The 24,464-nt window shown below is 48.7% G+C and overlaps 4 protein-coding genes across 4 annotated transcripts; 2 read left to right on the top strand and 2 right to left on the bottom strand.

Moving 5' to 3' along the window:
* The first annotated feature begins 208 nt into the window (after nt 1-208).
* Nucleotides 209-4,278, top strand: ERP29 (endoplasmic reticulum protein 29). Its single transcript, XM_085238763.1, has 3 exons — nt 209-370; nt 1,743-1,881; nt 2,622-4,278. The coding sequence occupies exons 1-3, from the start codon at nt 254-256 to the stop codon at nt 3,122-3,124; spliced, it is 759 nt and encodes a 252-aa protein (XP_085094889.1). The 5' UTR covers nt 209-253; the 3' UTR covers nt 3,125-4,278.
* A 254-nt stretch (nt 4,279-4,532) lies between these two features.
* TMEM116 (transmembrane protein 116) lies at nt 4,533-17,201 on the top strand. Its single transcript, XM_003210946.5, has 11 exons — nt 4,533-4,887; nt 5,122-5,168; nt 5,257-5,320; nt 8,889-9,020; nt 12,796-12,900; nt 14,428-14,477; nt 14,858-14,941; nt 15,025-15,163; nt 15,706-15,850; nt 15,965-16,038; nt 16,580-17,201. The coding sequence occupies exons 1-11, from the start codon at nt 4,837-4,839 to the stop codon at nt 16,778-16,780; spliced, it is 1,092 nt and encodes a 363-aa protein (XP_003210994.3). The 5' UTR covers nt 4,533-4,836; the 3' UTR covers nt 16,781-17,201.
* Nucleotides 17,202-17,568: 367 nt separating this feature from the next.
* Nucleotides 17,569-20,132, bottom strand: LOC100548817 (disintegrin and metalloproteinase domain-containing protein 20-like). The gene has a single exon (XM_003210955.5). The coding sequence runs from the start codon at nt 20,094-20,096 to the stop codon at nt 17,775-17,777; it is 2,322 nt and encodes a 773-aa protein (XP_003211003.2). The 5' UTR covers nt 20,097-20,132; the 3' UTR covers nt 17,569-17,774.
* Nucleotides 20,133-21,133: 1,001 nt separating this feature from the next.
* LOC100548663 (disintegrin and metalloproteinase domain-containing protein 21-like) lies at nt 21,134-23,648 on the bottom strand. The gene has a single exon (XM_019621052.3). The coding sequence runs from the start codon at nt 23,494-23,496 to the stop codon at nt 21,142-21,144; it is 2,355 nt and encodes a 784-aa protein (XP_019476597.1). The 5' UTR covers nt 23,497-23,648; the 3' UTR covers nt 21,134-21,141.
* Between the last annotated feature and the right edge of the window lie 816 nt (nt 23,649-24,464).

Here is a 24,464-nt window from a genome sequence, read left to right as displayed (position 1 = left end):
TCGCTTGCACTTCACCCGGGATGTCAGGGTAAGGAAAGTGCACAGGTACCAACACGAAAATCTCCACGTGCTCGTGGAACGCTCTACCCGCATTATCCGGGACCAGCCAGCTGCTTCCAAAGCCACTGGACCCGCTGTACGCCCGGGGCCGCACCTGAGCCCCGCGCAGGGGGCGGGAGAGGGGCGGGCCGAGCCCCGGTGGCGGCGGCCGACGCTCACGTGACCCACAGCCCCACTCCCTCCGCGCTCCGCCATGGCTGCGGCGGCTGCTGTCGGCTCGGTGCTCCTCTGCTTGCTCGGCCTGGCGCTGCCTGGCAGCGCGCTGCACACCAAGGGCTCCGTGCCCCTCGACACCATCACCTTCTACAAGGTACCGCCCACCCGGAGGGTGCTGCCGGGCTCAGCAGGGCGCTCGGGAAGGGGGGTGCGGCCGCGTCGGGAGCGCTGCGCTGCCGCCACGTGCAGTACCACGGCTGTCCGCACCGCGCAGAGCGGGCCCCGAGCGCCGGGGGTCTGCGCGGCGGGCACGGGGCTGCGCCGCGAGGAGAGCGCAGGGCTCGCGGAATGGCCGAGGCGCCGGACCGGCCGCGGTGCAGCCAATAGGAGAGCGGCAGCCGCAGCGCGCAGCCAATCCGCGCGGTCCAAGTGGAGCCGTGCCGCGGGGGCCTGCCGGCCCTGGGCACCGCTGCACGAAGCCGGGCCCCGCCGTGGGCACGCCTGTTGGAAAGCCTCGTAGTGCAGCGCGGGGACTGAAGGGACAGCAGTCAGGAAAGTATTGCTCTACACAAGCTGAAAATTGTTCTTGTCACGGTGCGGCTCCCTGCTTGGTTTTGTACTGTGACAGACCTTTTTGGGTGTTGTAAGGATACCGCCTTCTACAACCCTTCTACCGCCCTGTGTGGGCAGCAGGCGAGGGAGTTGATCCTGATCCTCCTCCTGCTCTGCCCTGGGCAGGCTGCAGCTGGAGCCCAGCTCAAGGCACACAGGGAACTGCTGGAGAGACCAGTGGAGGGCTGCAGAGGTGGTCGGGGCCTGGAGCATCTCGCGATGGGGAAAGGCTGAGAGCCCTGGCACAAGCTGCCCAGGGAGGTGGAGGATCCTCCTCCTCTGGAGATGTTCAAACCTGCTAGAACACTTTCCTGTGCATCCTGCTGTAGGGAAGCTGCTGTGGGGGGAGGTTGGTCTGGGGTCCCTTCCAAACCTTTGCCATTTGGTGGCTCTGTCCAAACTCGTTTGGAAAGGGAATAACCTGAGCAAAATCCAAAGAATGGCTCAAGGGAAGGGGAATCAGTCAAAACAGTAATTCTGTTTTTAGTGAACCGGCACAACATTTCCACTCCTGCCTGTTCCTCTCTTAGCAAAGAGCTGTGGTTGTCATGCTGGGACATGCAGAACGACATTAGATTTGGCCTCTATCCTCTTAATGTCCCACTGAAAGTTGTTTCATTGACTTTCTTCCAAGATGCTAATCAGATTTACAGTGAGCAGATCGTGTATAAATAAAGCTGTTAGCAGATCCTCCAAACCTATCACGTACCGTCTTTATCATCTGCTGTAGGAATATAGACATGCATTTTTCCTTCACGCTGCAGTGAGTCATTTACCAAAGGCCATAATTATGAAATTTCCATCCTCCCTCTGCACCTACTCATTGCATAGGAAGATAAGAACGTGCTCAAGCTACTTGTGGATTGCTTAAACCTGACATGATTGAATTTCGATTTTCTGTTTTCTTGTTTTAGGTGATCCCCAAGCATAAGTTTGTCCTTGTGAAGTTTGATACACAGTACCCTTATGGCGAGAAACAAGATGAGTTCAAAAAGCTGGCAGAGAGCTCAGGCTCCAGTGAAGATCTTCTGGTGGCTGAAGTGGGTATATCAGGTGAGGAGCTCTGAGCAGATTGCCACGCTGTGCTTGGGTGTGGAAAATAAAACATACTGCAGTGTGTTGTAGCAAACCCTCCGTGCTCTGCTGATGAAGCACAGAAAGCGGTCAATGCACTAGAGCTGGTGCAGTTTGATCATCTTGCAATTGGCTTCAAGTGAAAAGCACTAAGGAATGGGTCAGTCACCTCTCTTGTTCTTGCTCTGTGGGTAGAATGAAGAATTTGAGCCTAAATTTCCCCCATGCTGACTTTTGTAAGCACAGATGGATTTACCTACGTAGCATAGCTGAAATCCCTTCATTAACATAACTTGAAGAATAAATGCAATTTATGTAAGAACAGAAAATATCTTGTTGCTTGGCATGCTCTTCACACATAGGACAAGAAAAACAAAACTGTGTAACTGTAAAATCAAATGAAATCAATGGATGGAGCAAAACAAGAACAACAAAAAAATCAAAATTTCCCATAAGGAGAAGTGGGCTTGTACATAGAGATGCTGGTGATGATGACTCGTGCTATCGCAGCCACAGCAGAGCATCATTAGGATTTTGGATTTTCATTTGGAAAACCTAAGGATGCGTTGCCTGGAGTGTTTTTGTTGCAGTGTGTGACATTTTGTGGCAAAGAGGTCCTTAGGAGATAAATACTTACCAGTTTGTGTTCAAGAGAAAACTATTTTTTTTTCTTTTAATTAGCATATTGTGTTTTTCTGTGTTTTGTTCTCTCATGACAGATTATGGTGATAAACTGAACACTGAGCTGGGAGAAAAGTACAAGCTGGACAAGGAGAAGTATCCTATCTTTTATTTGTTCCAGGATGGTGACTTTGACAATCCCTTACCTTACTCTGGCCACATTAAAGCCGGGGCTATTCAGCGCTGGCTGAAGAGTAATGGCATCTACCTAGGGATGCCGGGCTGTCTGAAGGAGTATGATGTGCTGGCCAGCAAGTTTATGAGTGTCACTGACAAGTCAGAACGCCAGTCCCTCCTGAAGAAGGGGCAGCAGAGCTTAGAGAAAGCAAAGGAAACCGAGAAGAAGTCAGCTGAGCAATACTTGAAAATTATGAGCAAGATACTGGAGCAGGGAGAAGAGTTTGCTGCTAACGAAGTTGTCCGAATCACAAAACTGATCGAGAAGAACAAAATGAGCGATGGAAAAAAGGAGGAGCTCCAGAAAAGCCTCAATATCCTCGCTTCTTTCCTAAAGAAGAATAATGAAAAAGATGAGCTCTGATATGCTGGGGAGCTTTGTACAAGCTGTGAAACACTGTCAAGTCTTAACCAGTTCTCCCAGTTCTCTCCCAGAAGCAAACTTCCCACTGACTTCAAGAGAACAGCAGATGTCCTTGTATCCTCAGTTACGAGATCAAGAGGAAGCAATGCCTCAAAAACAGTATTCTGCGTGTTGGGAAAAACACCTTAAAGCAAGCTGCCAGTATTGTGAAATATTATTAAGTAACTGTTACAATAGACCAAAAAAAAAAATCACTATATTGGCCTGGAGCACATTCCCTGTGGTTTTTACAGCTGTTCCCTGGCAAACCAATGACAAAATCCAGTCTCACATTCCATGTTTCCAAAGGTACAGAGGTGGTGCCCCTGCCATGCCCACCTGTCCCTGCTTTTAGTGTTCCGGGATTTTGTTCTGTTCACCCCTCATCCCTCCCTCTTTCTCCTCGGTAGGGTTTTCCCTGAGTCGTGTCCTTACCTGCTGCTGACTGAGAGCTGCCGTTTCCTTTTGCCTTTTCCAGAGGCTGTTGGGCTGAGGGTTCAATCTGCACATCGCAGCTTGTCCTGCTGCAGCAGAATCCCTTTGTGGTACCTGACAGAGCCAGGTCTGAGCACCGAGGTTTCCTCCAGCTGCAGTTACACTTGGGCTCACCCATTTGTGCAAAAATGTGCTTTTTTTTCAGTGGCAGATTAAATTGAGGTGAGTTTTCCCATGGCTGAAGGCATCTGATGCTTTTTTGACTGTTCTTCCTGTCCAAACTTCACCTCATGAATTAGAACAGGAGACAGAAAGGGACATTTAACAGTTCCAAGTGGTCGCTAACATGAAGAAAATACTTTCTCCAGCCTGATCTTCAGAATGACACTGTGAAACTAAAGCTTCAGCAGCCCTTGGCAGAGTTAAAACTATTTAAAAACGAGGTCTTGCGACAGGAAGAAAAAGCATTAATTCTTTTAAAAGCTTTTCCTTAAAAGCTCTATCAGGATCACAGTCAAACACCTTCACGTTTCACCTTGAGACTGTGCTTTCTGCTAAGCAAATTGATTTCTGTGGGAGCTTTGCTGCCTTTTGAATCCTGGGTTGGGGATGAAGAGCTGCAAGACGAAATGTATTAATATTGCTCTGATAATAATAATAAAAACTGGTTCCAACAAATAGCTGCTGCTTAAACTGCTTTTTTCTAAAGGAACGGGTGCTGGTCTCGGGTTGGTGGGAAGGTGAGGCTGTCTGAGGCTCCTGAGGAGGCGCTGCTGCCTCAGCTCGAGGACCTCTGAGGCGACGGAGCCCGCGCGCCCCCTCAGCGCTCCCGCCAACGGCCGCCGCGCGCCCCCTCAGCTGCCGCCGCCCGCGCGCAGCTCGCAAACGCGTTCCCGCCCACGGCCTCTCGTGACGCCATCAGCGCAGAGGGGCAGGGATGGGGCGCGCGGCCCCCTTGTTCTCCGAGGGGGGGCGGTGTGGCGAAGCTAAGCAGGGTCGCCCCCGGTGGGCTGCTGGAGGGGAGACGGCAATAGTTTGGGATCCCTGCGATCTCTGCTCCGCGGCACAGCTCCCCGCACCACTATTCCCGGACTTCTGCCCAGCTCTTAAGCGGCCCCGAAGGCGGGGGCCGAGCCGGGGCCGGGGCCGGGGCCGGGCGGGGCGCGGTGTGGTCCCGGGGCGGAGCGCGGGCGGTGCTCGGAGCCCCGAGAGCTGCGTGGGGATCGGCGGCGGTGCCCATGGCCAGCCCGGAGGCGGCTGGGTCCCGGCTGGAGTCGGGCTGGCAGGAGGTGAGCGCGCCCGGACGGCCCTTCTTTTCAGCTGTCGTGGGCTGCGAGAGAGTTGTGCAGGGGCTGCCGGGCTCCGTGCGGCTCTCCGCTAGGAAAAGGTTCTTCACGGGGCGCGGTGGGCACGGAACGGGCTCCTCCCGAGCTGCTGGAGCTCGGACGATGCCCTCAGAGCGGGGCCGGGGTGCCGTGTGGGCGCTGTGTTCCCTTGCGGCTCATTCTCTGGTTCTCCCTCAGGTCTACTCGGCTCTCCAGTGGATCCATTTCACCATGGCCATGCTCAGGTACAACGGACGGGCCCCAGCAAGAAGGGAGATGGTGTATCCCGGCCCTGAGCATGTTCCCATCCCAACCTGTGCTTTGTTCTGTCAGTGTTATAGGTTCCAGCTCCATCATCACTTACGCCATCTTTCAAAATGTGGTGCGATCCCCCGAGGTAAGGACTATAAATCACAGAATACCCGAGTTGAAAGAGTCCTACAAGGATCATTGAGTCCAACTCCTGACTGCAGCCCTTATTCTCTCCACGCTGAGCTGTTGGCACCTTGCACATCATGGTTTTTTTCTGGCTAAACCTTGTTTACGGCAGCTGGGAGGCAAAGGGCTGCTGCGGAGTGTGACCCTTTGTCCGTGGTGCAGGTTTGAGATTAACCTTGAGCTGTGCTGTGCAGGGATATGTGGGTTCCTTAACATCAAGCAAGTCCTCTCTTGGGAATGAGGTTTTGTTGCTATGCTCTCCTCTACAGGGCAAAACTCGTGGAGGGCTGAGGAGCTGTGCACAGAGCTGCTGGGGTATAAATTGGCGAACCCCTTGTGGGAGATGCAGGGATAGGGGTCTGTCTGTGGGTTTTTCTGAGCTGTTTTCACAGCAGGTGTGCTGCTGAAGCTGGCACAGCTTGGAGGTGCTGCAGAGTTCAGGCTAAACCAGACTGGGCTGAACAGCAGTTTGTTGTGCTGAGCCACACAGTGTGGCTTTGAAAGGTTTCACCTTGGCCATGTGCAGGAACAGTTAGCATTTCTAATGCCAGAGTAGCACCTGTCACATCCCAAGTGCATCACACTTGGGGATCCTGCATATCTGGGATACACCAGTCACGACAGACTCCATCTCAAGCCTGCCACGCTTTTCAGTCCATGTAAATCCCCCTCTGTCCATCCAGGACCTGAGGCAGTGCACAGAACTGTGTGAAGCTGTGGTTCTTTGTCTGGGATTTGCGGCCTGGTCAGTGGACTGTGCAGATAACAGGTTACTGCTAAGAGCAGTAGAACGGTACAGCTGGCAGCTGCATTGTAACAGAGCTGTCTTTATACTCCCCTTGCCTTCAGCATGGGTTTGATCGTCAGCCCGCAGTCGAGGACCTTGAGGGAATGCAGTAAATTATCCTCTGTGAAGGAAGGCATGCAGACACGGTAACAAATGACACGCCACTGGATGAAGCAGGGTAGGGAGGAGAATGTATGTCCAGGGCAGATTGTTCCTTGGTAGCCAGAGCCTCACAGAAACAGTGCCCAGCGCATCCAGAACAAGCTGCAGAGATCTCAGTGTACTCCCACTGAGGAAGGAGAGCTGGATCTCTGCCTTGGTGCTAGGACGGTTGCTTCCTGACTTCATGCTGCACTTAGTGCCTATCAAAAGCTCCTTGAGTTAAGAGCTGGTGACACATTGCCTGCACCTGGAGAGCACTGGTTGTGGCTCTTGAGATCCTCCCCTCTGGTGTGGTGTGGAGTTGGGTGAGGGTCCCAGAGTGACTCAGCAGCCCCAGCCCATTGGCTTCCAGTCCGCATTACTCAGGAGCCCTCGTGCTATTTATTGGTCATATGATGTGGCTGTGGCTCTCACTGCTTGTATTACACATGGCTCCAATTCACAGAGCTGTTGCTGCTCAAGAGAGTCCAGATGTTTCTGCTCAGATTATTATTGCAAATCTGGATAGGGTGGATATCGGCCAGAATGACCCCTTTTACATCAGGCTTCCAAGCTCTTGGTCTGCTGCTGGGGGATCCACTGCTGGTGTTTCAAAAGTAGCAAACTCTTCACTAACTTCCCCATCCTCTTGTCCCCACACTTCTGGTTTTTTGGGCAAATTTGCAAACAAAGGGGCTGGAAGAAATCCATATCAAAGCTTGCCACAAACTGAATATTCCCTGGGTCATGAGACTCCAGAGTAGAATATAAACAGCTCTAGAGGCTGGGAGGAGAAAAATATTATAAACACTTCCCCCTCCAACCCCCAGCTGAGGAAATAAAATATTGCATTCTTGAAACTTTTTTTTGTGTGTGTGTGTGTGTGTGTGTGTATGTGTGTCTATGAAGTTAATAAAACTTCAGCGTGAGCTAAATCATTCAGAAGAAATGATGGCAGGCAATGAATGTGGAATTTCCTCTGTCATGTCAGTAGGTTCTCTGCAGGCAGATGCCTCTGGGCAGTGGCCAGGCATATCAAGATCAACACATATGCTCCAGCTTGGCAGCTCCCCTGAATCATTACGTCTTTACATTCCCTTCCTCTATTTTATAAATACCTTTTTTTGTTGTTTTGTTTTTTGTTTTGTTTTGTTTTGTTTCTTTTCTCTTTTGCAAATAAGAACCATGTTGCTTTTTGCTTACAACTATGCCACCTACTCGTTTGTTTAGGTCTCTGCCAAGGTAGCTCCTCAGCCATCTGTGGTGCTTCTCACCAAGGACGTGTGTTGCTAGAGAAAGGGCTCACCTGTGTGGATGCAAATGTTGCTGCTTTTCTTATTTCAGAGCTGCTTGGCTCTAACCTGCAGTGCTCACAACCTTAAAGCTTCCCAACCTGCCATCATCTGCCTGCCATTGCTTCAGTTACGCACCAGCAAGGGAAAGTCTGGATTTACCACTGATTAAAAGAGACATTTGTAAATGTAGTGATGTAGAAGCTAGCTCCAGAGCTATATTTACCGTGTTGGTGTGTTGAGTACTATGAATTCAGAACTGGAGATGCAAGGCTGTTTGAGGAAACACATCCTGCAGGAAGCAGAGCACTGCTGTGCTGCTGTGTATAATGGGGAGCCTAGAAAGTGCCAGGCAGTTTGCCCCTGAAACTGCCAGAAGGACAGCTCTGGTTCAATCAGCTATGCCTTGATCCTTTTCAGCCTTACTGAGTTCTTTCTTTTTACTCACAGTGAGGAGTATAACACAACACGATGGGTGGCAAGCATTTATGTAAAGGGCAACACTGAGGCAAATTTCACCCAAAGGCTCAGTTCCATGAAAAAAATCTCAAAATCAAGCCCTGCTGAAATGTTTCCTTGCTGTGTTTAGTATTATAATTTCCTATAGGGAAGAAAATAAGCCATCATTTTCTCTCCAGGTTACTGAAAATTAGGTACCAAAGACTACAATTAAGAATCTAGATAATTAGGCTGCTTTTTCAGAGTGGGTGCTCTACCACTAACAATGTCAGTGTTGGCCAGAACTTTGCACAAATATTTTCCTGCAGTGTTTACAGCCCTTTTGGCCAGTGAGTGGAAACTGGAAGTAGGGTGGAAACTGCCCTTAGAGGAGATGTGACTCTGTTCCAGGCAGATGCAGCAGCACATGCGAGCAATGTGTGACAACATTCAGTCTTAGTCATCAACTGAAATGCTATAAAAACATAGGAAAAATGTCTGTTTTGAGTAATTTTACATCTGAAGAAGAGTTTGTGTTTACCTGATGTTTGATTGTTGTTGTAGTTGATTTCATAAACAGAATCCTATCCAGATTCTTCCTGCAAACCTGTCTCGTTCTGCCATAGTGTAGCACTGGGGACCTTTGAAATGTTTTCTGTTAAGGTTTGATGGTGCTCATGGATCCTGGGGCAGAGAAGGCGTTTAGAACAGGGCATCTGCACAGAAGCAGCTCCTCAGGGCAAGAATCAGAGGGCTTTTATCTGCCCTGCCTACAGATCTGGGGGTGAAAACACATCTAGATGCTGTTGGTGGCCATGGGGCTGCTGTGACCACTGTTCAAACCTGCTGACAAATTTAACTTCTTTCAGGTTCGCCCTCTTTTCTACCTGAGTCTCTCTGACCTTTTTCTGGGCATGTGCTGGATCGCCGGAGCACTGCTTTATAGCACACCAACCTCCAAGCAGGATCTCATCTGCTACAACCTGCAGGCAATGGGACAAGTAAGTAGCCTTGGCATCACAGTTCATGCTGTTACGTTGTGCTCATTGCTGTAATTAGTCCCCCAGTGATCACAGCATGGCCACTGGGGAACTGTTTTGAGATAGCCTTTGCCACAGGACCCCCCTGTGAATTTGGCTTAGCAGATCTCTTCATTTGTACAACAGATACAACAGTGCTGGGGTGTGAGTACAAACGACTTGTGAGAGGCAGTAAGAAAGGCAAGGAGAGCATGGGATGTTGTGGTTACAGTGTTTGGGTTGCTTCTGTAAAGTGAGTAGATGGGTCTTTATCTATTTCCTGATGGCCCAGTGCCAAAGATTATCTGTGTGCTTCCCATACTGCAGCTTTTCAATTCCTCTTCGTGCTTCTCCCATTCTGGACAGGAACAGATGCATTCTGCCATTCACTTAGGCTAAAGCTTAACATGTTAGTCGAAGAGCTGTGACCTTCCTGGTCTCACTGACTTGGTCCTGTGGATGCTCGGGGACTGCTGTGTCCATTCAACCTCAGCACCATGCCCCAGTGATTCATTTCCAGCATTCGAGCTGATTTCTGAGCCTAATTGGAGTGGAATGAGTGAGATGCCATTTTCTTGATAGTTTGCTTTCATCTCACCAAGTTCCCATTACCACATTAGGTGCTGCACATCACTGCTCTTGAAAAATCCTTCAGGACACAGCTGAGTGTGGACCACAGCATTGGTTTGCAAAGGATGCTCCCTGGTCTTAATGGTTTCCTTCCAAAGTACCTACAAAAATGTGTCTAGAAGAGCAAGTGGCTGTTGGGAGCCTCTGTGTGTGTTATGAGGGCTGGTCCAGCTCCTTGGAGCAGGGTGGTACCCACAGATAGGAACTGTCTCTGCTGTGTTGTAGCATCCAAAGCTAGCAAGGCTCTCTGTGTACCTAAGGAGAGGACAGGGAATTGTATGGTGTGAGAACAATCACACTGCTCTGTGTTTGGGGATGGGTGTTTGCTGCCCTGGCATATTTTCAACAGCTGTGCCTTTGGGTAAAATCGTGTTACTCATGGTGGTGAGTACTGTGCTCAGAGAGCAGCTGTTCCTCTTCTGGCTCACCTCTGCTTTCTCAAGCTCCCTTGTGCTGCTGTGGAAGCAGTGTAGTATGTTCATTACAGAGAATGCAACGGTGCAATTGGTCATTTGGGAATGAGGCAGAGCAATATCAAAGATGCCTTTCAGATGATGGTAGAGGGGAAAGTGAGAATAGTTCAAGAGAGGCTCTCGAGAGCCTGAAGGTAGAAAGAGCCTGCGGAGATGTGGAAGAGGCACTGCAGAGATGTTTCCCTTGTAGCTTTGCCTGGGGGACAGTTCTTGAAGTTCAGTGCTGGAGTGATCTTCTTACAGCCTGGAGAAGACATTTCAGTGCTGGAGGAGAAGCAGGTTGGGTGCACACAATATAGTATCATTTCTCAGTGGTGACACAGCATGCTGTGCTCTCTTGCCTTTCTGGCTCTTTTTTACCCTTATTTTTCCAGCCTGTGACCAAGCTTTTCAGGGACACTAGTGAAGGGAAGGAGCTTTACTCCCACTGAGTCTTTGCAGGACTTGTCAGGATGCAGTGCTGGGGTGTGTGGGGTGCCTGCACCATCCCAAGCTCAGCCACAGGGTTACTGCTCCTCAGCAGCAGGACAGCTGAGATAGCATGCGTCTGGCAGCTCTTGCTGCTGTTTGCTCTGTGAGAAATTAAAACAAATGGAGCACTTGCCATAGCAACAGCACCTGCATGGTGCATGTGACACGGTAGAGGACACCTCCTTGCTCAACACCCCAGCAATGCTCCTGTATGGTGGGAACATCTTGTGCGTATGTAGGAGCCAGCAACAGGTTTGACCAGTGCCTTCTACAGAGTATAAGTGATCTGTAACTAAATGAAATGTGAATAAATGTCTCCTGGCCCTGTCCTGCCTGTGTGGAGAGGAGAAGTCTTACAAGGGTTGCATTCCTGGGTGTCTCGTATATACATGTGGTTTGTTTGCATACGGACACCTAAAATCTGTAAAATGCAGTGAGCCACAAGGGAGCTTAGCACTCGTGTTTACAGAGAACCACATCATACTGCGTATGATTTGGTTGTCTGGAAGCATTTCCTTAGGAGCAGGACAGTATTCTGGCTTATGCAAACTGTTGACGTTCAGTTTATTACCAAGGACTGAAGTTTCTGCTGATGGAATTCCCTTAGCATCTCTACCGTCTTGTAAAGGAGGAGATGGCTTTATTTCAAAGACTTTTTCTGGCTCCAGACGCTTGGTTAAACTCATGATATTAAATGTAAATAGTGCTCCCTTCTGCTATGCCTTGACTTTCTTCTTTTCTCCTCCTAACTTTGCCTTTGCATTGCAGTAGTGAAGTCCAGGGCAGAGACTGTGGTTATAATTGCACAATTCCCCCACATTCTTCCAGTTCAATTCCAGTGGCCTAATAATGTCCTGGCAAGCTCCACTCATGTTGCTGAGCACAATGGGGAGCCACAGAAATGTTATAATGAGGGACTTACATGTCTCCCAGCGCCTGCTCTGTCTCCTCCTACAGGACTGTCCCCAGCCCAAGGTAGGGCTCAGGGGAGGAGAACTCCCTTCTCTTCCTTCTGGAGTCTTCACAAGTTCCTTCTTCCAAAAAAGAATGCGGTGCTGGCATTTTGAGCTCTCCAAAGCATTCTGAAGTGCAAGAGAATTATCTTTGTGGACTGTTTTGATGACTTTCCCTGGAAGTAATTGAAGAATGGCAATGAACCCTCATTAAATCTCCTCTAATGAGCTAATGAGTCACTGGAATATTCCTGCTGCAGTGTAACAGCCCCTTGGACTGAGCCTCTTGAGAATCAGCCAAGAGTGTTTGCGACCTCAGTGAAGGAGACCAGGTTTATTTAGTGACTGCATTCCTGGACTTAGATGATACCAGGTTGGCACTCGTTGGCAAACCTGTGCTCCATGCTTCTTTGGCAAAGGGTAGAAAATCCACAGGAAAATTCAATAGCCCAGCCCTTCCTCTTTGCCTTTGTCACTGAAGCATGTGTTTCCTGTAACAAACAACACACGCATATATGTATCTCGAGGTCAGGCAGCACTGTTTGCACTTGGCTCCACAGCCTGGAGAAACCATGGCTGGGGATTCAGAAAAAGTGCAAGAAAGATTTGTTCTTTTTACAGAAGATTTCAGGTATTTGGTTTCATCTCAAGCTTCAGTCAAGGGCTGGGAAACTCACTGTGGGAAAACAGTTTTTTTATCTTTTCTTTCCTTCTTTCTCCCATAGAGGGAAAAGGGCTCTTGGCGTGTTAATGTTTGCTTATTGTGAAAGCGTTGTATCCTCTGCCCCTTCTTTCCTCTTTAAAAATACTATTGTTCTCTGTTTCTGTGAATTCACTGTATGGTGAGCTCATTATGCGAGTTACAAAATCTAAGTGCCACATCTATGTTGTATTTCCTAATGGATGTAGAATAAAGAAGATCAAAGTGCCTTAACCCATTTTATATGATCAGAATTTGAGCCAAAAACGAGCCAAGTCACAAAGATATGTATTTACAAGATAGTCATTGGGTCGTCAGCTCTTGTGTGCCTGATTTAGGGCCAAAGGGAGGTTGCTTTTGTGCAGGCTAAGGTGAGACCCCATGCATACTCGTCCCACACCAGTGCTGGCTGGGGACCTTGCCTTTGGCTTAATATCTTGCCTTTGGCCCATGCTTCATTGCTGAGGAACTAATGCTGCTACAGGAACTATTATAATACAGCTAGAATACTGGTTGTTTCTCTTTCTCAGGTATTCTACGTGGCCTCTTTTCTATACACCACCAACTACACTTGGCATCTGTACATGGACCTGAAGATGAAATACAATCAGAACCTTAACAGGATGCCTCCCACAGTGAGTAGGATAGATACACAACAGCTGTTGGGTACTGAGGTATAACTGTGTGGGGTTTAAGAAGTGCATATATGACAGTTTATCTTGTCAGAAGGACTTTGAAGGTCCTTCTGCCCTGTGACTGTATGAACTGATGTATCTTGGTGGACCACTTAGGTCAGCAGAGATACAGCTCAGTCTGCTATAGCATCTCAGTGAAAGATTAAGCTTGCAAGACTGAAATGGGCAAAAGCAGTTGTCAATGCATGTCACAGAGAAGAGGAAGCTCAGGACTGTGTATTGGTGGAGTTCTTCCACAGAACAGCAATTTGCACCAGTTGAATAAACTGTTTATTGCTTTCACTGCCTTCTGCCAGTGCATGGCAGAGGAATTGTTCTCTAGAGGAAAGGAGGGGATTGGGAACCTGAACAGTTTGGCACAGAGAACTGCCAAACCATTTCTGTGCTCCCCAGATGTCATACGGAATTCAAGAATGTCAGTAGTGTATTGTGAGAGTTTGAGGTAGGTGTGACAGAAGGGAGCTACTGATAAAGGAGTGAGTTGGCTCCATGAAGAATGGGCGGTCCTGACTTCATCATCACTGACCTTTATAAAAGCCCATTTTGGAGCCGGTGTAATCACTGGGAACTGAGGAACAAGGACATAGTACTCAAAAATGCTCTTTGAGTTACAGGCTAAACAAACACTTCACACACCATGTGATCAAAATCTCTACTTGCAGTTGTTTCATTCCTCACACCTGGCTAAACAGTTGCTCTGTAACTGAAATTCTTCCTGTTATACTGCTGCAGGACAACAGACTCTTTATGCAGCTCTTCCCATTGAACGCATCAGCCCCAGCCCTGCCTATACCCTTCCTCTTCCCCAGACATTTGCTGTACACAGCAAACTTTGAGTCTCAGGTACTCCATCTGTCTGTGCAGGAGCAGCAGGTGGGACAGATCAGTCTGTGATCTTGTCTGTAGGGTTTGGATCTGCTTGTAGGATTGGTTTCCTTCTTGATGAACTCCCATTCAAAATGCAGCACCTACAGTAAGTTCCCTAGCACTACAGCTGTGCCCACATTGTATTCTCACAGCTGGTGCATGGATGCCAGCTGACAAAGTACATTTCCTGGTGAGCTGAGACCGGGACATCCAAATTGCCTGCATTACTTCATCAGAACATAAAGTTTCTGAGGAACAGGGCCAGGCTGGATGAGTAAGGAGTACAAAGAATCACTACTTACACCAAGGAGCTCGTACAGTGTCTGCAACTTGTCTGGTCAAACTTCCTCTCTCCAATTCCCACATTTTGAAGAAGGACATGTCAGTAAGCTTGTGGAAGTGTAGCTTGTGTCTATTGCATGTCAGCATACACTGAACCCTGCAGTATTGATTCAATGCTAAGTGGAAACAAACATTTGTATTTGGTCTGGGGATTTATCAGCATTTTAGAACCTGGAGCTGCTGGAGCGCTCCCTAGGAGCTGGTTGCTGGGAGCCACTGGCTGTACAATCATTTAACTAAACTATTTGGACTTTGCAGGCTGTAGATTATGCGAGTTGCATTGGCCGAGTAGCAACGATTTTGTCCAGGTAAGATTCATTTCCCTCTGGCAAAATGATGTGAGTTTGGTAAATTAAAATGCACTGATCCCTGCTTTGTACTTACTCTGACGTGAGCTTTACTGAACGTTCAGAGCAAGAGTCTTTGGATGTAAGGGCCTTCTTCCAGCCAAGTTAGTTATAACTGTATTAACTATACGTAGTCTTTTTTCAGAGTGTGCTACCTTTGCCAATTGCCTGTATGAATGAAGTGTGGAAATTAGCAAAGTTGGTGAAATAATCCTCTAGAGCAGTGTCAATAAAAAGAATTTCTAAGTCCTCTACAGTAACAGAAGAAAGAACAAGGAGTGTTTGGCTGGCAGCAATGCATTGCAATGCAGTAACTGTGCTGTTGTCCTCTCTTCTCCTAGCCTGATCCCTTTTCTTCTAATGGTGCCTGTGTTTTGCCTGGGCAACAGCAGTAACTGCTACCAGAACTTCAGTCAAAAGCATGGGTAAGCCTCATGCTTCTCTCTGAAACAGCCTCACCACTTCTGAGTTATGGCAAGAGCTCAGGCTGCTCCCTTTCTCCCCACAGGTGTCTCTTGATGCACACAGAAATGGCTGAGCCCACCAACGAGCCGCTAACGCTGAGCAGCTCTGTTTGCCGTGCAATGCATTTCTATGGCATTGGGGTCTTCCTTGTTTCCTTTCTTGTCAGCTTCATAGCCATTCTGGTATGAAACATAATCCTTGCATGCTAGCAATTGTACAAGATGGATAGTGTGAGAAGTTCTACCCCATTTCATCATTACATGAGTCACAAATTGCTTTCCATGCGAGATGTTTCTCAGTCTGCCAAGTTTGCTTGGATGATATTGTCAGCCAGACAGTGTGGGGAGAAAAATTGTGCAATGCTGCTTTCCTTTTGGAATGGCTGGGGGGTAAGAGAAAATATAAATCCATCTGGAGCAGCCCATCTCAAGCAGGACTCAGTAGGTAGAGAAGGCTTACAGAATGGCAGCAGAGATCACATGCCAGCTCAGTGCAAGAGACCAATCAATGAACAGTCCTCAGTTCAGAGAAGATCACATGCAAAACATCTGCTTTCTCCTCTGCTTTCTCCTCGGAAGCACAATGTTGCACAGTGTGAAGAGGTTTAATAGACTGACGTGAGGATTTCACCAAAAAACATAAGATACTCTGTTCTGCAGAGGGGCAAGGGAGATCTGAGCATGTGTTCAAAATGCAAGCAAGAATGTGTGCTTATTCTTTTCAGGTTGTACTCATTCAAGCCCGAGGTTTGTACAAAAGGTTTGTAAACTCCACGGGATTCCTGGGAGATCAGCAGTGGGCAATGATTAAGATGGTGGAACAACGAGTGGTTTTTTACCCCATCGCATTCTTCTGCTGCTGGGCCCCAGGTTAGCAGTGAGCTGAGTTACACTTACAACATTCTCCTGAGACACAGTGCCTGGCAATGAAAGTTGAAAGAGGTGACGTTAAAGCAACACCCTTTTGTCAATCCTTTCTCACAGCTGTCCTCCTTGGAATACTGAAGCTGACAGCTTCAACAAGCAGCAAAATCTACATGGCTCTTCTCATTCTACAGGTACAAATCTTTACCCTCTGATGAATTGCTTTTTCTGCTTGAACAGATGAAATAGGGTTTGTCTATTTCTATTCTAATCTCTGCTTGACAAAACAGGGCTTTTCTAGCTATGAATGTAAATGCTTGAGTTGAACTTTTGCTTTTTGTTGGCAAAGAAGTTCTTTCTTGGTTGCTATGATTTTTGTAGACTTGAAAAGGTCTCAGTAACCAAAATCACACTATCATGGAGATCTCATTAAAAAGGACTAGAAGAGATCCTCAGAATTCAGTTACATTTTTCATTTTCTCTTAAAGTCTCTGATTGTAATTCCTCCCCAGCACTTGTCCAGCTGTCTGATGTGCCAGAGGCAGAATTTAGCAGGGATTATTAAAATAACCGTGAGCTTTCTATAGCGCATGGGGGTTGCAGATAGATAAAATCATGCTGGAAGTGGGAGGCCTGGAGTAACGTGCCAGTTTTGACAGCCTGGCAGGGAGCTGCTGAATGCTGTGCAGTGCCAACTGACAAAGCAGCCCTGATCTACCTTGCCATTTCTCCCAGGCACTGACAGCAGCTTCCCAGGGACTTCTGAACTGCATTGTGTACGGCTGGACACAGCACGTCTTCATCTCCCTCAAACGCAACATCTGCCGCGACGTTGACACTCAGACTCCTCTCCTGCGCTCTCAGAAGAAATTCTATGCCAGCACACTCCCTGCCAGCCCTCCAGATACTGAGGTGTCCACATCTACCCTGCTCTGATGAGTTCCTGCAGCAAAAATGAGAGAAGGCAGCATCCCAATGGGCCTCGTCATATTTTAGCAATGTCAGCCAGCACAGCTGTTGGGCTGTCTTGGTGTGAACTGTTTTGTCATCAGCACAGTTAACTGTAGTGCTATGAGAGCCCAAGCAGATCTGTCAGAAAAGCACTTTCAGTGAAGATAGTTATTTATTTTACAGGTTTCTATGGACTTGAAAGGGATTCTTTAAACCTGATAAATTTTTAGCACAGGCTTTCTCCTCATGGAAATATCTCTAGAAATACAGCAAATTATGTGTAACAACTCCAAGACTATACAGCTCCTTAGAGGGCGTGTGGTCAAAGGATGTTTTACTTTTCTAAGTGTTTGTCAGGTATTTGCCATTACAAATTAACATTAAAGCAAAGATGAATATTTTTAAATCCATCTTTCAATTCAATATAAAAACATGCACCCTCCTGCTAGCCAGCTGCATGGAGCAAGACTGCAGAGTTGGACTGGATGATCTTAGAGGCATTTTCCAACCTTGGTGACTCAATCATCAGCACACACTGCCATGCTTTGACTTTTCTCACATCTCCATCCCAACTCCTGCTTGGCCACAACACTCAGAAAATTAAGATTCTTCAACCCAGCGGAGCACCTCTCACAAACATGGAGAGCAGCACTGCACGTGAATCTGTGTGCTCCTCTAAATGCTCAAGTGTATCTTTAGCTGCAGTGTGAGGAAAACAACCCTATATTTTTCATGCTCTTTAATTTCTCATAGTTTCATTTTTAGGGCCCAACCCAAATTTATTTACATAGTTGGTTATACAAGAAGAGGAAATACTCAAGTTCTGTGTAATTAACTTTTATACAGTTTACACAGTTACGTTACATAAATCACTTTGTACAAATCTGGGACTGTCAGTCTGGCTTTAGGGATGTACCCACAGAGCCCCTCAGTCCTTCCCAAAGCTCAGCTGATGAGTTTCCCAGTGCTTTCAGGTTTTTTAAACTTCTGCTTCTTCGTCTTCTTCCTCTTCCATATTCTGCTCCTCGTTTTCAGGAGTCTCAGGTGTCTCTGTGGATGAATTTGTACTGAAAAGTGTAATTATTGCATTGATGTATTTGATTGCAGCAATGAGGAGAGCAACTAGAACGAGGGCAACGAGAACAGTGATTCCTATTGCAGTCCCAAAAGCTTTATCTTGGACAGCCTCTGCAATGGAGATCATGAGAGCTGGTGGGGGGCCACTGTCCATGCTGCCCCCGAGGCCACGGAACTGGCAGTCAGGTGGGGCCCAGCCAGCTTTGCAGTGGCAGTGTTCAAGGTTGTTGCAAACCCCATTCCCCTTGCACAAAACCTTTGCATCACACTTGGTTCTGACGATGACATCTGTGCATGTCTTGTTAATGCAGATCTTCTTTGGACCACATTTGGTGCCGTCAGTTCCTCCTCCAATATCAGGTGTATCTATGCTAGCATGGTGGGCTGTGCCCCAGCACCAATCCTCAGGCCCTGGGGTCTGAATGATGGTTTCAAACTTCTCCAGAAAGGCTGTCTTCTTTACATTCACACACTGCAACCTTCCACACAGAGCATTTTGGGGCTTACATTCCACAAAAGCAACTTCATTCCCATCGCCACCACAGTTGCCAAATCGATCCCCTTTCATGTTCTGCTCTTCGAAGCAACTTTCTGGAGCACCCCGAGCTTCATCCCCAAAGATTTTTCTACATAGTTTGTCATGGGACGTACATTTCCCACGGTAGCAGTAACCATTGTCACTGCAGGGCGTCCCGTCTTGCATGTGCAAATCCTCTGGACACCACTCGGATGTCCCATTGCAATACTCAGGCAAGTCACACTCATCTACCTCTGACCTGCACTTGTGCCCTGAAGGGTGAAAGTGGCACTTCTGACAGCACTGCCCAACAGAGCAGACAGCCCCTGGCTTCAACCTGCAGCTATGGAAGCAGCAGGGATTGCCTTGGCAGTGCTGCAGGCCCCCGCAGTCACACTGCTCTCCCTCATCTATCACCTTGTTGCCACAGGTCTTAAAGTAGAACAATCTGTTGGGCTCAGGGATGTTGTTTAAGCAGTTGCCATCCCCTCTGTTGAGCAGGTCTAAATAGCTTTGAATGCTGCAGTTGCTGAAAGCTGTGGCACCATCGATTGAACCTCCTGTCATGTAGCACTTGGCATTTCCACACCTGCACTCCTTTCTATCGTGCTCCATCCCCAGGTTGTGACCCAGCTCGTGTGTAAAAATAGTTGCAAAGATCACAAAATCTTCTTGTATGTGAGATACAAGACCTGACTGGTAGCCGGGGTAGCAGATGCTGCCTACATACGCCAGCCCAACGGTGAGTCCAAAGTCTGTGTAAGTGAATAGATGTGCAACGTCGTATTTTATCCTACGGGAAAGATGCCTATTTCCCCAGTCATTAAAATTGGTAAGAACTTCTTCTATATCTGGGCTGTACCTGATGAAGTTGCCACGCGTCCAGATCTCCAGCCCAATTAGGCAGATGCGGATCTTCAGAGGATAATAATGTATTTCTGATAAATTAATTGTATCTATAACCAGAAACATCACAGAGGTTTCATTGCTCCCTTGGAAGGAAAACAGCTGATGGTCTACCACGACAAATATCTCCACGTACCTGGTGTGCTGCAGCCTCTGATCCAAGCCTTGCTTCCCTAAGGGTTTTTTTGCCCCCATCCAGCTTGGTTGCTTTCGCATCGCTATGTCAGTCAAGCCACACGTCGAGGACTTGTCCCAGCTCTCTCGCCGATAGAGGAGGTGCTGGAAGGTCAGAGAGCCCGGCACAGGCTCGATGCCATAGCTCAGGTTCCCGATCCTCAGCTGTCCCCTCAGCCCCGCGCAGGTGCTCAGCGCTGCCATGGAGCCAGGGCTGCCTTCCACGTAGCCCAGGTGCTGGCAGCCCTCAGGGACGTGGGGCTGCTCCACTACCCTCATCCCGCGGGGGCTGTAGGTGATGAGCGGGAGGTTGTTCACCACCAGTCCTCGCGTCTGCGTGAGGCGGATGATGCGATTTTCACCCTCTACCCTGATGACGTAGGACACCTCTCCCCGTGCTGACCTGCCTGCTGCCAGGACCAGTTTCCTCGGCCGGATGATCTCATGGACGGCGTAACCGGGCGGCGGGTGATGGCCGCCCACCTCAGGGAGGAGAAGAGCCCCCAGCACCACCCAGACCCACAGCCTGAGGAGCAGTGCTGTCCCGGGGGCCTGGAGCCATCTCACCATCTTCAAAATGGAGGTGAAGCACCTCACAAAGGCCACCCCTGGCACCAGCATCTCCATCTGCTCACCCTTAAGGCTCTCAGAGATGGCGCCCAGCTGCTCCCTTAAGAAGGTTCCGGAAAGGCCGCATCACTCCCGGCCGCCATGTTGTGATGTGGCAGCCTGCTCCCACAGCACTGCTCTCTATTGGCCCCTTCAACCTGAGCCATTCTGTGCCTGATTCATTGCCTCGCCTCCTTTGCCAGTCTGTAAACCTGTGGTCCTCTTTATCACGCAGCCCTATGGGTATAGGTTTCCTGAGAGCTCATTCCCAACATACGCATATTTATTTATTTGTAAATTGTGTGCTTGCTCTGCTGTACTTCTAAAACACCCCACATTGGAAATCCGTGCTGCTGCAAACAGCACCCCCAGGGCACAGGTTGGAGTTACCCCTGCACAACCAGCTTGTGCTTTTCATACACAGGTGTATGGGAACTGCTGAGTCCTGGCCTGAAGCACTGATTGAGCACCTGGGGAAAGAACCAGGTCAGCCCTGGGAGCACAGGTGGAAGCAATTCATGTGTGTGACCAGAAGGGGTGGAGCCTGGCTGCACCTCTCTTAAACCTCATCTAAGAGCTGACTGCTGCTGGGGAAGGATCTCTTTTTGGAGATCTCTCCCCTGTGGGTCTAGGTCTTCAGAGATGGGTGAGCAGTCCTTTTCTCCTTCCCTTATAACACCTTTCTATTGTGTTTGTCCCTCCGTCATTACACATCTTGCATCACCTTTCCATTGCGTTGATCTTTCTGGTTGTTACACACTGGTACAAGCAAAAGTCTCTGCCTCAGCCACCCTGGGATCCTCACTGCTCCACATGTCACTCGCAGCAATGACTGTCTGTGCAGACCATCAGGATTTCAAATGAACCTGAGCCCCTCTGTCATTTTAGTCAATTTTTTTTTTCTTTTTCTTACTGATGTCTATCAAAACAATTTCATTTTTCTATCCTACTGAAAAGAAACTGAGCTTCCCAAACTGTACACTTATTTAGAATCAGTTTTAAATGAGTCCACTGCAGCTGTGTCAGGAGTTAGTGACTGAGCCCAGCTGCTGCAGATCAAGTCCTATACTGGGGAGTTTTGACTCTCAGCTGATTTGGATTCACTTTCTTCCTTCTCAGGATCCCCCTCTCTGGACTGACCCTGTCCAGCAGGTCTGCTCAACAGTCGGGTTGCTATAAACTTTCTGATGTATTCAATGGCAAGTGCTGCAAGTATCAGAACAGTGCCAGTCAGTATGGTAATCCTGACAATGGACTTAAAAAGCCCTTTTCTCGTGACCGGTGTAGGCCCGCTGTCAATGCTTCCTCCAAAGCCAGCGTACTGGCAGAAGGGAGGTGCCCAGCCGTTGTCACAGTGACAGTTTCCCTTAGTGTTGCAAATGCCTTTTCCTCTGCAGGTTGTGTTGGCAGAGCAGTGGGATGCCAGGTACTTTTCCTCAGGGACGCACGTCCGATTAATGCAGATCTTCTTCTCGCCACACTGTGTGCCATCCTCAATGACTCCAGCATCCGAGGTGTCCAGGCCCGCGTGGTACTCCGTGCCCCAGCACCAGGTATTACCCACTGGGGTTTGGATGATGGTTGAGTGATCTTCTGCCTGAGGCAGATGTCTAACATTAGTGCACTGCATCCTCCCACAAAGGACATTTTCTAACTTACATTTCTGAAATTCAGTATCTGTGCCATCTCCCCAGCAGTTGCCAAACCGATCCCCTTTTGTGTTCAGCTCCTCGAAACATTGTAGTGGAGCAGGTTGTGCTTTCTCACCAAAGATGTCCCGACACTGTAATGTGTGAGATCTGCATTTGCCTGAATAGCAGTATCCATCCACAGCACATGTGGTTCCATCCTGCTTGGCCACATCCTCTGGGCAATGCTCAGATGTCCCGTTGCAGTACTCAGGCAGGTCGCATGGATTGATGCTCTTCCTACACACTTCTCCTTCTGGAAGAAGCTTGCAATCCTTGCAGCATTGTCCAGAAGTGCAAATGGCTCCTTCCTTCTTTTGACAGGTATTGTCACAACAAGGGTCTGACTTACACTGTTCTTCTGAGCCACAGTCACATTCCTCCCTGTCCTCCAGGATACCGTTCCCGCAGCGCTGCGGTACAAATCTCGCTATAGATGGAATGTTATTCAGACATTTTCCTTGCCCTGATGTTATAAAATCAAAATAGTACTTTGTGCTGCAGTTGCTGAATCCATAGCTCACTGTGCTCTTTGGGTTCATGATGCATTTAGAGGCATTTCCACACCTGCAGTATTCGTCATCGTGCTCCATGCCAAGGACATATCCTAACTCGTGAGCGACATGGACTGCAGTGTCAATGTAAGTCTGTTTTGCAAACGATACAACAGCAGAGGAGCGCTGTCTATCGCATGCACTGGCAAAATTTGATTCACTGCCCGTGTGCAATGCTCTTGTACTGCGACTGAAGTCCAGCGAGGCAAACAGACACCCCACATCATGCATAATGTGTGCAGGGCTATGCTGAATCCGCCAGCGATTGAAGCTGTGAAGGACCTGAGTTATGTCTTTGGTGATACTGATAGGGTTCTTCTCTGTCCAAATCTCCAGTACTGTTAATAACACACGAAGGCGGACAGGGGAAAACAATCCATCCACCAGATTAATTATTTCAATGACCTCTAGTGTCACATTTGTTATACTTGTGCCAAAGGAGTCAAACCCCTCCTTGCCCACCACCACCATGAGTTCCAAGTACCGTGTCTGTCCCCAGGGCTGGAACTGGCTGGGTGCTGTCCCGCGACCTGGAAATCGCCTGCCTCCTTGGAGTGTTTTGAAGATCACTGTCCCAGGAACCGCTGCCTCTCTCTGCAGCAGAAGGTGCTCAAATGTGGAGGAAGCTGCCAGGGGCTCGATGCTGTAGCTCAAGTTTCCAATTTGCAGCAGTCCCCTGAGCCCAGAGCAGGTGGTCAGAGTCACCATGGAGTCCAGGATTCCTTCCACATAGCCGTGGTAATAGCAATCTGCCAGCACACGGGGCTGCTCGATCATCACCTGCCCTTCGGAGTCACGAGTGAGTATAGGGAAGTTTTTTATTACAAAGTCTTTCTTCTGCCTGAGGTGAATGGTATAATTCACACCTTGAATGCTGATGGAGTAGGACATGCTGCCCTGGCTGGCTCTGCCTGCTTTAGAGCCAGCTTTCTTTGGAGTTACTATCTCATAGGCTGTATAGCCCCAGGTGGGCTGGGGGCTGCAGTCTGCACACAGCAGCAGGAGCCCCACAAGCAGGAAGGAGAAGCCCAGTACAATAATAACCCCACTGCCCATTGGGACACGCTTTGGCACAAGCCCTGGTTGTGTCCAGTTTGAAGCCATGGTTGCCAGCTGGAATGAAGGACCCAGGGAGTGTCCGTTTGTCCGGCTCCTATTTGAATGCAAACATTCCATGGGGGGTACAGGCAACGGCACGGCCCTGGCATCAGCACAAGTAGGAACAGCACCCCATTAGATACACCCCAAATACTGCATCTTGCTCAGGCTGACCCTGTTTGCTGAGAGTGCGATGAGCCAGTGCTGCTGTGGCAATTTGTTTAAAAGGGGATTAAGCATTCATCAGTGGAAAGGAATAGCAGATTACCAGAAAAACAATGAGGATTTGGTTGCTAATGGGTTCAGCTGCAGGGTGAGAGCCTGTAGTTCATGTTGACAGATATCTTTGCAGGGCACATCACTAAATGTTTTAATTGTTCAAGGGCAGTTTTTTTTGCTGGAAAGGGAGAGGCATACTTTGGGTCATGTACTCTTTTACATGTAGAAGACAGTCTCGCTTTCACAGAGCTCTTGCAGCTGGTTTGGCTGCTTTAAATACTCCTGGAATATTTGGGAATTGTTCTCTTGCTCCCCTTCTACCAGCCTGAACCAAGGTCCACCAGTTTCTCCCCTTGTGGGTTCCCATCAGCTGCCAGCCCTGCCAGAAGTGTCTGCACTGCTTCACCTGCAGTAAGGCAGTGCATTGCTCCTGCCCCAGGGAATGCTTTCGTCAGAATGCAGCTGTTAGACTTCAACAGGGGGAAATGTCAAGAAGCACCAAGTGCTACTGCAGCAGCACAGAATAATTCATCCCTCCCTTCCCTGGAAGCTGTAGCTACCAGAAAAAAACCCGTTCCCCCAACAGGGTTAACCCGCAGCACGGCGGATGTCCTGCTGCCACCTGATGGCAGGCAGTGTTAAAGCTTTTCAGAAGACATGAATTCATGGGCTGGGTAAAACCCTGTCTTCTCGTTCCTTCATCTCAGTGATACAAAACCAAAGCTCCACAGCACTGCTGCTAGGGCAGAGGGGACGTGGGAAAGCTCAGGGTGGAACCAGGAGCACGGTGATTCCTCCCCCCAATCCTCTCCCCTTCAGTGCCAAAG

Source organism: Meleagris gallopavo, chromosome 17 (assembly GCF_905368555.1).
Source record: "Meleagris gallopavo chromosome 17, MGAL_WU_HG_1.1, whole genome shotgun sequence".
NCBI classification, from domain to species: domain Eukaryota; kingdom Metazoa; phylum Chordata; class Aves; order Galliformes; family Phasianidae; genus Meleagris; species Meleagris gallopavo.
The sequence above is the reverse complement of the archived record's forward strand: the minus strand, read 5'-3'. Positions and strand labels throughout refer to the sequence as shown.

Coding starts and splice junctions, on each gene's coding strand:
- ERP29 (XM_085238763.1), top strand. CDS start 254: ATGGCTGCGGCGGCTGCTGTCGGCTCGGTGCTCCTCTGCTTGCTCGGC. Junction 371..1,742: donor ACACCATCACCTTCTACAAG/GTACCGCCCACC, acceptor TTCTTGTTTTAG/GTGATCCCCAAGCATAAGTT. Junction 1,882..2,621: donor GGCTGAAGTGGGTATATCAG/GTGAGGAGCTCT, acceptor CTCTCATGACAG/ATTATGGTGATAAACTGAAC.
- LOC100548817 (XM_003210955.5), bottom strand. CDS start 20,096: ATGGAGATGCTGGTGCCAGGGGTGGCCTTTGTGAGGTGCTTCACCTCC.
- TMEM116 (XM_003210946.5), top strand. CDS start 4,837: ATGGCCAGCCCGGAGGCGGCTGGGTCCCGGCTGGAGTCGGGCTGGCAG. Junction 4,888..5,121: donor TGGAGTCGGGCTGGCAGGAG/GTGAGCGCGCCC, acceptor GTTCTCCCTCAG/GTCTACTCGGCTCTCCAGTG. Junction 14,942..15,024: donor AACTTCAGTCAAAAGCATGG/GTAAGCCTCATG, acceptor TTCTCCCCACAG/GTGTCTCTTGATGCACACAG.
- LOC100548663 (XM_019621052.3), bottom strand. CDS start 23,496: ATGGAATGTTTGCATTCAAATAGGAGCCGGACAAACGGACACTCCCTG.